Source organism: Ctenopharyngodon idella, chromosome 21, assembly GCF_019924925.1.
Source record: "Ctenopharyngodon idella isolate HZGC_01 chromosome 21, HZGC01, whole genome shotgun sequence".
NCBI classification, from domain to species: domain Eukaryota; kingdom Metazoa; phylum Chordata; class Actinopteri; order Cypriniformes; family Xenocyprididae; genus Ctenopharyngodon; species Ctenopharyngodon idella.
The window spans coordinates 10803968-10818171 of record NC_067240.1 but is presented as its reverse complement, the minus strand read 5'-3'; the positions used below and the strand labels follow the sequence as shown (position 1 = coordinate 10818171).

General features: G+C 37.8%; 1 protein-coding gene across 1 annotated transcript in view; it reads right to left on the bottom strand.

Moving 5' to 3' along the window:
• atp2a2b (ATPase sarcoplasmic/endoplasmic reticulum Ca2+ transporting 2b) overlaps window positions 1-14204 on the bottom strand; it is a 35048-nt gene that overhangs the window by 4177 nt on the left and 16667 nt on the right. The window contains exons 6-17 of the mRNA XM_051877484.1: window positions 11473-11553; window positions 10198-10283; window positions 8044-8508; window positions 5054-5142; window positions 4867-4969; window positions 4270-4401; window positions 3985-4104; window positions 3646-3864; window positions 2655-2990; window positions 1761-1981; window positions 245-447; window positions 29-114 (exon numbers count right to left, since the gene is read on the bottom strand). Of these exons, the coding sequence (XP_051733444.1) occupies window positions 29-114; window positions 245-447; window positions 1761-1981; window positions 2655-2990; window positions 3646-3864; window positions 3985-4104; window positions 4270-4401; window positions 4867-4969; window positions 5054-5142; window positions 8044-8508; window positions 10198-10283; window positions 11473-11553 (2141 nt within the window). The remainder of the gene's footprint in view (window positions 1-28; window positions 115-244; window positions 448-1760; window positions 1982-2654; window positions 2991-3645; window positions 3865-3984; window positions 4105-4269; window positions 4402-4866; window positions 4970-5053; window positions 5143-8043; window positions 8509-10197; window positions 10284-11472; window positions 11554-14204) is intronic.

Here is a 14204-nt window from a genome sequence, read left to right as displayed (position 1 = left end):
GTGTTAAAATGTAAGGGGAGTTTCTAACCAGTTGATAGAGGGTGACTCTAGGCCCATCATCAGCAGCAATGAACCACCATGCAGCAGCACCTACAGTAGCAGCACCTACATAACCTTTAAGGGGACATGGAGAACAGAGCATGTCAAATCTTTCTTCACCCACAAAAAAATAAAAAAATAAAATAATAAATATTAAAAAAAAAAACTCTCTCTACATAGCAAACAAAGCCAGTGGTGTACTCACAGCCAATGATCAGGTATCTAAAGAAGAGCCAGCCAGAGATAAGGGGCTCCCTGGCATTGCGAGGGGGTTTGCTCATGATGTCCAGGTCGGGTGGGTTGAAGCCCAGAGCGGTCGCAGGCAGACCGTCGGTCACCAGATTCACCCACAGCAGCTGAACTGGAATCAGAGCTTCGGGGAAGCCCAGAGCTGCCGTTAAGAAAATACTGCCAGAGAGAATACACATTGTGAGTTAAGCGATTAGATAACAACTGGAAGAATGTCAAAAAGACCTTGGCAGTGATCTGAGTTTGCTCAAGGCATAAATTTCACAGTGTTGTCATTTATATAGTATTGCTTTTAGGATGGAGACTAAATTGTGCCAAAACGAGATTGAAAAGAAATTGACTTGCTTTATTTGGCAAACAGGATCAATAATAAACCTTGATAAAACAATTTCATAAAGGCTAAAATACTAATACAATGTAATATAATAAAATATATAATTTAATAACCATTCTTGTATGCAATACCCATCGATTGATTAAAAAAAAATTCTCTTTCACTGAAAACCTGGTTTCACTTGGAAATAGATTAATACTAAAAAGTTTGATTAATAGTATTAAATCAAATTCGTTCACATCAAGAATGTTAACTAAGATGATAACTATGACAACTATTAGCGTCCACAGCAGTTGACAACAGCGTTCTGTTTTTTTTTGTTGTTTTTTTTTTTTTTTTTTTTTAAATAAGCACGTGCTCCAGTTTTGTCGCCTGCCACTTTAAAGCAGGATGGATTCTGATTGGCCGTCAATGTTTTTATCGTTCATCAGCTGGAAAAAAAAAAAATAATTGTTGTTGTCGATATTGTTCAAATGTTCGTTATTGTTATAGTTGTGGACTCTGCTATAATTCTTTTATACTTAGAATGATTTTTACAATTACGTCTTTATAATTATAGTTATCCTTGGTGTGAACAGGTCTTAGTTCTGCAAGGGTGCATTAAATTGATCAAAAGTGACAGACATTTTGTTTGTAAAAATGTGAAAGTCTTTACTATTTCAAATAAATGCTTTTCTATTAAACGTTTTATTCCTAAACATTTTCTTTCTATTCAGAATGAATGTCTTGAGCACCAATATAGCATATTAGAATGATTTCTGAAGGATCATGTGACACTGAAGACTGGAGTAATGGCTGCTGAAAATTCAGCTTTACGATTACAGGATTAAATTACATGTATTAAAATAGAAAACAATCATTTTAAATTAACTAATTAATTAATTAATTTATTGTTTGTACTGTATTTTGATCAAATAAATGCAGCTTTGGTGAACATAAAAGACTTCTTTCAAAAACATTTTCAAAAATCTTACCAACCCCAAAATATTTAATGGTAGTCTCAATACATAAGATTACACAAGTAAAATAGATTGCAAGAGCCATTTTATGTTTTCTTGAAATGGTTTAATGTGGACATGCCAGTGAAAAGAATAAAGAATAAATTCCTAATATGTTAGCAAAAGGTTAAGAACCTTACCAGACCACCTCGCCGACATTTGAGGAAATGAGGTAGCGGATGAATTGTTTCATGTTATTGTAAATGGCTCGACCCTCTTCCACAGCGGCCACGATGGTAGCAAAGTTATCATCGGCAAGGACCATCTCTGAAGCAGTCTTAGCCACCGCTGTGCCTGACCCCATAGCAATGCCAATTTCAGCCTTTTTCAGAGCAGGTGCATCGTTCACACCATCTCCAGTCTGTGGGAATAAACACAGGATGGCAATTCAGTGGAGGGAGAAAGATTTTAACAATATAAATCATCTAGAAGAAATCCTTCCTCCATCTTTATAGTCATTTAATACAGAATTTTACTTTTTACAACTGTTTAAAAGTTTGGGGTTAATGGGTTTATTTCTTTTGAGGAAATACTTTTATACAGCAAGGATGCATTAAATTGACCAAAGTAACAGTAAAACCATTTACAATTTTAAAATTGTTTCGATTTCAAATAAATGCTGTTGTTTTGAGCTTTCTATTAATCAGTAAATCCTGAAAAAATGTATCATGGTTTCCACAAAAATATTAAGCAGCAACTGTTTTCAACATTGATAATAAGAAATGTTTTTTGAGCAGCAGATCAGCCTATTAGAATGATTTCTTAAGGATCATGTGACACTGAAGACTGGAGTAATGATGCTGAAAATTCAGCTTTACTATCACAGGAATAAATTACATTTTATAATATATTAATTAAGACAGAAAACAGTATTATTTCACAAATTTAATCTGTTTTTGACCAAATAAATGCAGCGTCGTGGTGAGTAGAAGAGACTTCTTTCAAATTTTTTTTTTACAAATCTTACTAACCCCGAACTTTTGTATATAAAATCATTCAGTAAGTATTTGTTATGATTTCACAATCTAATTTACCATTGCAGTGATCTCATCGTAGGACTGCAGGAACTCCACAATCTTGGATTTGTGAGATGGCTCGACACGGGCAAAGCAACGGGCAGTGATCACTGCCTCACGCTGGGCGGTAGCAGACAGGTCGTCGAACTCTCGGCCAGTGTAGGCCATACGAGAGACATCGTCCTCCTCACCAAAGATGCCGATGCGCCTGCAGATGGCGACAGCTGTGCCCTTGTTGTCGCCGGTGATCATGATGACTCGAATACCCGCTTGACGACACAGTTTGATGGAAGCTGCCACCTCAGCTCTGGGTGGATCCAGCATGCCCACGCATCCCACAAAGGTCAGGTCCGTCTAAAGGAAAAACAGCAATTATAATACATGACTATTAAACTGAAAATTATGTAGTTAATTAACATAATTATAAAATAATAAAATAAATAGATAAAAGTGTGTGTATACGTTAGTGTTGTCAAAATACTGAGTTTGATACCAAGTCGGTACTGAAATCTTAAAAATGTGACGCTTTGATCGCTGTTGAGTGGATTCTTAAACATCTCTGATTGGCCAATGTGTTCATGCGCTCATCAGATACGTCTGTGATTGGCTACAATGATCAACGCTTCAAAAACATGTTGCAAATAGACATCAATGACGCTCTTTACTGAGCGCTTACACAGATACACATGGGAGAGTTTGAAAGCAGGTGTCTATCACTGGACTGGTCTGCTGGTCTAGCTGATAGATGCCTGCTTTCAAATGCTCCCGCTTTCAAATTCAAACACTTCCATCAAGCGCTCCTGTGCGTTGATCATTGTAGCCAATCACAGACATATCTGATGAGCGCGTGAACAATGGCCAATCAGAGGTGTTTATGAATCTGCTCAACAACGCTCAAAGCATCACATTTTTAAAATCTCAGTACCGACTTGGTATCGAAGTTGGTACTTTTGACAACACTAGTATATATTACTGTCATAATGTCATAACACAAAAATGCTCTTCTCACCTCATACTCAATGAACCGGTTTGAGTCCTCCAGTACAAGGCTCTCTTTGCTCAATGGGTTGTCTCGGGTGGCCAGAGCTAGACAGCGCAGCGTGTCACGTCCTGTGCCGTACTCACGGATCACAGACATGATCTTCTCTTTAATACCTGCTGTCAGGGGAACTTTATTCCCACCCACACGGATGTGTGTGCATCTGTCAATCACTCCCTCTGGAGCACCCTGCAACCAGAAATGAGTTTAAGGAAGCTGCAGGTACATTGTTATACCACAACACATTTCAAAAGTAGTCTTGTTTGAAACACTGGAGTGTTAAAGTCTCCCTGAAAAATGTGATGTTACCTTAACAAACATCTTGCCAATGGATGAGCGAGCTTTGTTGGGAGTACAGTACACTGACATGGACTTTCTGTCTCGGGAGAACTCCAGAGTGAACTCCTTTTTCATCAACTGTTTGATGACCTGAGACATAGAAAGAAAGAATCCAACAAATTACTCAGAGATGAAAGCTGCCATTACATCAAACACAGAAAACCAATTTGGAAATTAATGTGGGCCTCCACAACCACATGACCCACTAGGGGTTGCAACCAACTCATAATCTGCGGTTGGAAATGTATAACATACCGAGTTGCACGCGTTCGCTCTCTCAACCTTGGAAAGGCCCTTCAGTTGTGTGTCGAACACATTCATTTTCTCCACCAGACATGTTAGAGCAGTCTCTGTGGCTTCTCCCACCTTCTCGTACACACCTTTGGCCTGACATAGAAAGAAACTCTTTAGAACTTCTGTTTGATAATTAAATGCAAGCACTATGGATCCACTACTAGAAATATTCAGATTGATACTGACAAGCTGACACTTGTTTTCATGTTATATAATACAATAAATCATTTTAATGCTTCAAGTAATGTACAGCATGAAAAACAAACATTGTGAGATTTGCAAAAAATGACTTTTAACAGCTTTTTAATTTAATAAATTAATAAGTGACCATTAATTAGCAGAAAAGTAATCTAATATCAGCCAATACAGATTATATATACATTTATTATGAATTAGATGGATACTAAAAATATGGGAACAAAATTATATTTTCAAGCAAATTCATTCAATAAGTGACATCTATACTGAAAGAAGATATAGTTCCCAGCATTAGTAGCTGTCTTTTATAGACAAACAAACAGAGAATGCTGCATTTACCAGAACATGTTAATAACTAACCTCGTTGTAATCTAGAGATGAGTCGTTGCACAGAGCACAGATGCTAGCCAATTCAACCAGACCATCGTATTGTGAGCATCGCACTGGTTTACCCTCATGAAACCTGGAGCGAGTAAAAAGAGGATGATCAACAGAGGTGTCATGTGCACTTTGAAATGTCAGTGTGCACATGGGCAGGAAAACTCACACTTGTCCATCAGGGGCATATGTGGAGCCAGTAATGGTGAACTCTTTCAGAGAGCAGCTGTTTCCATTTGCCTGATCCACAATGAACATCTATAACAACAAAAAAAAAAAGAAAAAAGAGAGAATTAAAAAAAAAAAAAAAAAAAAAAAAAAAATCTACCAGCAGGTGGCAGAACAACCCACCACAGATGATCTCTGATGTCTGAAAACACCTCATGAAAAGACCCCAACTCCACCTGACCTGAATATACCAGCACTACAGATGTAAACACCTTACATGACACTCACTTAAGAGTGAACCTGAGTTCAGAGGAGCTTTAAAACCCTCCCAAAACATAAGCAACTTGGCATTAAGGATATTTTTAAGCACAAAAGACAATCAGATTCCTGAATATGTCAAGGAAGAGAAGAGAATAAAAGAGCTGAGAGCGAGTGGGATGGTAAAGTGGAACAGCGTTGGTGCTGTAGTACTAAAACCCAGTGGACAACAGTTGAGAAACAGAGAAGAGTGTGTGGGAGAGAGAGACAGGCACTAATCTCTAAGGCACCTAGTACTCTGGAGAAAGACATGATTAGCATAAAGAACTTAAACACGAAACACATCTGATATTAGCCATTTAAAAAAAAGGTGATGGAAAAACAAAACCAAAAATGTAGGGTAAGCATTTGGCAATTTGTTTTATAAACACTTGTTATACTAGGTGAAACTATCTTCACATCTTGATAGCAATCAATAATAGAAGTGGTCTAAATATTAAAACATCTACATATATCTTCTGTGAAAGTCTCAGGACTGAAAAAAATGTTTGCCCAATCATTGCATTTGGAAGGAGGTCTGTAAGTTGTTTACGTTCATTATTATTGTAATATTAGTAATATTACGTTATTATTTTTGTAATTGTTGTGCGCTTTGAGAATCCTGGCGCTTTGCAGAATCTGCTGTGCGTGTTCGTGCGTTTTGAAAGAGGCGTTACACAAACATTTGTAGAACGCTCTATTCACTAGTTAAGGATTTCCAATAATCATTTTGATTTAAAATGAGTCACCAGTGAATCATTCAGAACATTTTGAACCCAGAACCAGTTTGAATGATTCACTGCAAAGAACCAACTCAAAAGAACAGTTCTAACAAGTCACAAATGTCTGTGGCTTTCAACCAAATTTTGATCAACTAGAGTAATAACTAGCTAATGAAATATTTTAGAACTGTATATAAAAAGAAATGCATATACATACAAGCCTGAGGAAATTTCTCATTTTGACACCCTCCAGGTAAAAATCATAAGTATGATTAATGGTATATTAATGCAATATTTAGGTTTTTTAGTATAGGCATTGGTTGATTACTTCTAATTTTGTAAATTATGTAAAATAAAGCATCCATATTGGTCCACCACTAAATATGATCTGTTAAAGGTGCAATGTGTAAATTTTAGGAAGGTCTATTGACAGAAATGCAATATAATATACATAACGTATGTTTTCAGTGTTGTATAAAGACCTTACATAATGAGCCATTATATTTTTATTACCTTAGAATGAGCCATTTCTATCTACATACACCACAGGTTCTCTTACTTAAGTCGCCATTTTGCGCTGACATGTTTCTACAGTAGCCCTAAATGGACAAACTGCTCTACAGAGCGTGTTTGCTTGACTCGCTACTCTCTGCCGTCGTAGATGACGACATCTTTGTCCTGTGTTGGCCACCGTAGCTTCTCTATATTGCAATTCGCAACCTCACCGCAAAAATTTACACACTGCACCTTTAACCTGTTAGCGTTCCCCTGTACCGCCTGCGGTACACATTCCTTTCAAAAGAGACCGAAACCATGCATATACTCCAAATGGTTCAAGAACAGCATGCAATTTACTTTGGGTATGCCTTTTTAAGTCGTTTTAGGCAAATTTTACAGCATGCTAAGGGGTTAAACGTAATGCACCTCAATAAGGCGCAAGATTAGAATTTGTGTCTGTAGCAGAAACGGTGCAGGACGAGTTAACGGTTTAATACGAGTACAAGTTTAATACATAGGGTTAGGGTTAACAAGATTACATTCCTTCTGTTGAAATGCTGCTAATTTTAGAAGCACCCTTCCCATACAGTATTTTTTTAGACAGCTGAGACAAACGGTATATTTAGGGTAAAAATTATTTTGGTTTAGCCACAGCATTCACAGAATAAATCAAGCATAAACTTACTTAAAACCATTTCTATTAAAAAGAAAAGCAAGCCTGATACTAAATTTAACCCTTACACTCGCAAAAAACTGATTAAAATCAGCAGCGCTACACATTTGGCTTGCATGCTTGTACTGTACAGCCCCCAGCAAAGGCGCTGCTGTGGATCACAGGCAGATCTCACACACACATACACACACACACACACACAAGGTCAGTTATGCAACACTACTGCAAGTAACTGACTACCGCATACTGATCAGATCTCGCACTTAAGGTGGAGACGAACAGAGAGAGAAGAACAGATGACGAGGATGACAAAAGATGAGGAGTATACAGGGACACGATGAGGGGGAGAAATAGACAAATAAACCATGTCATCCTTTGAAATGAATCCTTTCAAACAGGAAAACAGCATAAAAGGAAATACAGAGGCAAACTGGGGTGGTCTAACACAATGTCATGAGAAACTAAGATAAAACAAAATAAAATTCTTAATCATGGCAATATCAAAGCTACAGATTAACAGTTTTCCCACCACTTTCGTTTGAAGCCAAGTCATGTACTAGTTCTAAATCAATACCATCATGAATGTGTCATTTTTATTCATGAACCAATTGTCTATGCAGTAATATCTTGGCTGAACCCCAGCCCGCACATTTCCAAACAATCACAGACTCACTATTGCCAAGGAATTAAATTATGGGTTAAACAGAATTCGTAATAGCATTCGCATTTGCTTTTTGATTAGCCCTGAAGCTGCTGACTAAAGCTCATTTCAATTGTGTATAATATTCCCAGCATTCTCACCCTGCAAACGGACATCTGGTTGGTGGTAAGTGTGCCGGTTTTATCCGAGCAGATGACGGAGGTGCAGCCCAGGGTCTCCACCGAGGGCAGAGAGCGTACAATGGCGTTCTTCTTGGCCATGCGACGGGTACCCAGAGCCAGGCAGGTGGTGATGACGGCGGGCAGGCCTTCGGGGATGGCGGCCACAGCCAGCGCGACCGCGATTTTGAAGTAGTATACGGCCCCGCGGATCCATGAGCCACCGTGAACGGGATCGTTGAAGTGTCCAATGTTGATGATCCACACAGCGATGCAGATGAGCGAGATGACCTTGGACAGCTGCTGGCCGAACTCGTCCAGTTTCTGCTGCAGAGGCGTGCGCTCCTGCTCCGTGGATGCCATCTCATCACGGATTTTGCCAATCTCTGTGTTCACACCAGTGGCGATCACTACACCCACCGCTTTGCCTGCGGCAATGTTGGTACCCTGTAAACAAAGTCAAAGGCGAGTTTTAAATTAGCTAAAATCCCCTTAAAGTTAGTGATATCTAAAAGTTTTCTACAAACAAAATTGGTTCTAAACCATGCAAATAAGGATGCATGATATATCAGCACAATATTGGATACTGGACAATGTTCAAGCTTTTTTTTTTTTAATTGATCTGAATCAACCATTATTGGATATTTTACTGTGCATGTCCATTTCCTCTAATTTTACATTTAGATTACCTTTGCCGTCATCTAATGCTCACTTAAAGTTAATCTTAAAAACATTAATAATTTAATAACACTGCAAAATGTAATTTAACATAGGGCTGGGCGATAAAACGATAACGATATGTATCGCGATAGACACGTGATCGATATCAATAAAAAATGTGTTCGATAAAACGTTCGATAGTTTTTTTATTCTTCGTCGGAAGAAAACAGAGGTTGCAAAGCAAGTTTGGTTGCATTAACAAAGGCACTCGCTCTCTGGTAACCTAGCAACGTAGGGAGTGACACGCTAACAGCCAATCATGTAACAGTATCAAGTTTGGTTGCGCCATATCGTTGTCTCGTGCTGGTCTGCTGGATTCCTCTTAAGGAACCGGCAACTGATAAGCAGAAAATGAGTTCCGCAGCAAGCGAGGAAATTGTAAATAAAAGAGGAAATGTCAGCTCGCCAGTATGGCAGTTTTTTGGATATTATAAGTCTGACCGTAGTCAGACCAATGTCGTCTGCAAATTATGCAAGACTGGTAATACCACAAACTTGATGTACCACCTTAGCCGCGCTCACCCTTTGGAGCACAGCCGTATTCAACCAACAACATCTGTAGCTGCAACACCGCACAACATTTTAATTATTTGAGTTTTCCATGGTTGTTGACATTTCTGTCTTAATAACTGAGGGGATTATAATCAGAGGAAGGTTAAGTTTAAAATAAAAATGTTTAAATGTAATATATTTTTCTCCTGGTCCTTATTTTAAATGGGTCAGAAAAAATTATCAATAATTATCGATATCGACCGATATGAAACACTGATATCGTGATACAGTTTTCAGCCATATCGCCCAGCCCTAATTTAACACATCTTAAAATAAATCTATTATCAGCCATAACATGAAAATAATTATTGGCTTATTGGTTTCAACCATAATTTTAAAATCCCTAATACAAATACCTCACATCTGTGCAAAACATAGTTATTAAAAATCCTTCAAAAACATGTTGGTGGTTGTTTGCTTAAATATGTGTTAAATGTTATTACTAAATTACTTTTTCTATACATTAAAGAATATTAATTTTTCTGGAAAAAAAATATGTATATGCTTCCACAAATTAAGCTGTTGCCAACATTAATAACAACTGCTAATAAGTCAAGAAATAAGTTTCTTGAGCATATTAAAAATCAGCATATTAGAGTGATTTCTGAAGTATCATGCGACACTGAAGACTGAATTTATTTTAAAATATATTAAAATACAAAACTATTTTAAATTTAATCAAATTTCAAAATATTTAGTTTTTACTGTATTTTTGATCAAATAAATACAGCCTTGGTTGAACGGTAGTTTAGAAGAAAAAAAAAGAAGGTCTAACCCAAAATATGAGCAAGAGCAATAACAAGGCCTGCATTATCAGGTACCACAAATAATATGCTGACAGCATTCATCAGAGGCCTGACTTACAGAGAAGAGCATGTTCTTCTTGTCTTGGTTCACAGCACGGGGGTCAGGGACAGGGTCTGTATGCTTGATTACTGACACAGATTCTCCTGCGAAGAGAAGATACAGATGACAGGTTGGTGAAATCAAAGTTCTGGTACTACTTGACTGCCCTCTAAGACTAATACATGAGGATCAGGTTTGCGGTTCAACAGGCAGATGTCCCAATTTAAGTCCTTGATGTGCATTTATGTAATTGCTTTAACGGTTCAGTTCTGGTCAGGATGGCAAAAAATCCCAACAAAAAAATAGCCATGGATGGAGCAGCTAAAAGATGTGGAGAAGTCAAACAAGCCGTTACCAATTAAGGCAGTGAAGCCTGACCTCACTTTTACAAGAGCACTTCCTTTCTGTCTTTCCCCCTAACTGGACTGCAGAGACTGAGCACAGCTGACCTCCCTTTAAAATAAGAAGCACTGAACCTTCTCAGGAAAAAAATACCTTATTTTTCCACCTCATATCAACTACTGAGCTGACTTTATAAGGTGGCTTACTGCAGCAGTGTTTCCTGCACTGCTGTTCACCCTGCTATGCTGAATCTATATTGCATCCGCAACAGAAACTATATTTAACCGTGGTTTTGTGATTAGATAAAAGGGTAATGTGCCATTATACAAATACAAAAAAAAAATAAATAGACAAAACATCCTAGATTGTGATGTCTCTGCTGAGCATTACGATGGCTGCAAAAATGAGACCTGAAAAGAAAAATATTGTGGATATTCAATGGTTAAAAAAAAAGAAAAGAAAAAAAAAGGGCACATAAAGAACAACAAATACTATATGGACTCCATTTACTTCTATTCATGTGCACATGAACCCAGGAGAGCAAAAACACAAGCACACGTGAAGTCATTTGGTCTTTTCTTGTGTAACAAAGTCCAAGTTCGGTGAACTGTAGCCAGCAAATTAGCCTAACAAAAGATGTTTGACCACAACATCACAGATTAACCTCTTGGCTTAATACAAACTAAGAATACAAACTAAGAATACAAATTTCGAAGTCGCATAGTGACAGTGCTACGAGAAAGTGAAGTAGCTTCAACAGTTTGAATTCAGACTTGTGTTGTAGATGGTATATTTCAGCATTCTGAATTTATTTTATTTTATATAGGATTCATTATTTAAAACACAATCCCAAGACTGTGACATTATATCCTGTTGCTGATAACACACTGCAGTGTCCGTAGTAATTTTACCGGCTCAAAGCCTAGTACAACTTGATGCCATTGTTCTCACCTGTTAGAATGGACTGGTCCACCCTCAGGGTCGTTGACTTGATGGAAGTCAAGCGAATGTCAGCAGGAACTTTGTCACCCACTGAAAGGAAACAAAAACATGCTGTTAGATAGAGATAAATCCAGTGCTTAAAGCAAACAAGGCGAACCAAAAACAACACTATCATGCCATTTCAAATTCATAAGTACATAATCAAACAGCAAAAAAAAAGAGCAAGAACAATTCAGGAGAAAGGACTTGGATCCCTATAAGCAAAGCAAGTCAGGCTCTACAGATCCAAGAAAAGCTGTACCACCGATTACAACAAAGGTGCCATTACACTTTCAAACGATGTTCATAAGGCACAATGCCAAGTTGAAACCATGAACCACCCTTTGAATCTTAAGTATTGGCTCAACAGCTAATGGCTTGGTGATAATTGACGATAATGGATTGTGCTTTCAATACATCACTCATCTAAAAAAAGAAAACAGTCCAAACCATGTTATCATGGGTTTTTTGAGTTTTTCTCAAACTTTTTCAGATGCACTTGCTAAAGTTCTTAAGCAAGCTTTACAAAACCAATTATCACAAGAATTATGGAAATGCTTCATCTTATCCAGTCCTTTTTAAGACCCATAGGAGAACCATCTGAACGTCTTCAGATAAAATCTGCACTGAAGAGGTTAATGAACAGCATCAGCCGTTTTGGTTCGACTTTGACGTTGACAAAAATAGACTCGGCTTCATTCTTTCCACAAACAGAGGGGGGGGGGGTTTAGTAATTGCTACTAGGAAAAGAGCAAATGTAAATACCGTAATCTTTTCTAAACAAATCTCTTAATGAATAAGGCGATGGATACTTAAGCATGTTAAAACACTTGACGTTTATTAGTCATTTGAGATGACGTCTGTTTAAATCTTCTTGATGTGTAAATAGAGTTTATGAAAGAGTGGGCAATGACGAAGAATCTTTTCACAGGATGTTCTGGGTGGAAAGAACTTCAAATAACCTGAGGATACGGTCCTAGATGCTTTGCCTTTTCTGGACTAAGTTTTCAACATCATGCAAGTGCACCCATAGGCCTCTTTGCACATTTTAATGGAGATGATGGGTGGTATCAGACCAACAACCAACACAGATCCTAAAATGGAAAAGCTATTTTGATATGACCTATGGTGCACAGTCAAGCTAACACCCAATAAGTAAACAGATTTTGTTTGAGATGAGATTGTTAGTCCATAGAATGTATTTAGAGGGGTTTAAGATCCTTCAAACTAAATATAGTTTACATATACAGCACATATATTACATGAATTGCCATTGAACATGCTTTATTTGATTTATTAAGCAGAATAAGCACACACTTAGTGAAGGCACTCAATGGAGCTCTAGGGGGGCTCTGGATATATATATGGAGATATATATATATATATATATATATAATAAAAAAACAAAAAAGTTCCATGATCTAATTTACAATAATGCATGTTTAAAATGCCCCTAAACCAAACTAAATGAATGTGGAACATATTCCCAATATATAGCTCAAGTTAGAAAAAGGTCATATAACAGGGTAACCTACTTTAGATAGACAAGGAGAGAAAGTCCTATAAGAATAGATCACAGAAAAATAATTTTTGGACTGCTTAATATTATTCTAATAATACTTGTTAATGATAGAGTTAAAAAGCTGCACAAGCCGCAGGCATTTAAATTAAAAGAACGCTCAAAAAACATCTTCAAAGGCTCGCTATGCTATAAAGCTTAGAGTTTTATTATCGATCCCTTGATGATTTCATCCAACAATGCTCAGAGAGATAAATTCCAACCCAAAACACAAAAATCAACGTGACTTTCACAGAATCAAAACAAGGAAGTTAAAAGCTAACATAACAAGCGGTTGTGTGTGTCATATTGGCTGCTAATGGGTGGTTGGAAACAAACTGTCAAACACTTCTTAATGACTTCAGAAAGGCTTCAGCTATTTCCTCTTCCTGAGAAACAGCATAGGGCCTCATTTAGGTTGTGATAAGCAGCAATTCCAACTGAGAGTTATTTATGGGTAAACCATAATGCGGTTTTAACTTCACCGTTTGTGCTACAGAAATTCACCTTTGGATGATCAAGACAAAAAGACACAAAGAGAGTATGTGAAATTAAACAACACAAAACATCAATAGTGCTCCTTATGTGCCACAAAAAACAAAAAACATTTTTAAAAGCATGCATCATTAGTTCACATTAGCTCATATTTTCTTGGGAAAACATAAGGGACATCTTGACCGCTAATAAACATGTTAGTAAGCAAACTTTAGGGAGGTCTAATCCCATTTTCAAAGGAAGCATTAACTGTTCCTCGCGTTGTCCCTGATTGCCTTTGGCTGGTTTGCGCAAAGATCACTCCCTCCCAAGCAGTCTCAACTGGCCGGAGCTCCCCTGGGAACGCTTCCTGAGGGAACTGACAGTGAGAGACCGCAAATGCAGCGACGACCCGGGAACATAAACACACAGGGCTGGATATGCTCATGCAGACAACTTGTCTTCCAAAAGCCTTTTCCTCCACTGCTGCTGATGGGACTAAACCGACGCCTGCTGAGGACAGCAAGAGAGGAGAAAGAGCAGAACACCTCCCCTTTAAACACGAGAAAAGAGAGCAGCCATCTGGCTCACTGATTATTTATCTCGTCAAATCTGGTCAACTCTTAACTGCACATCCTGTCTCTGTCCTTCATTCACTCTCTCTCACTCA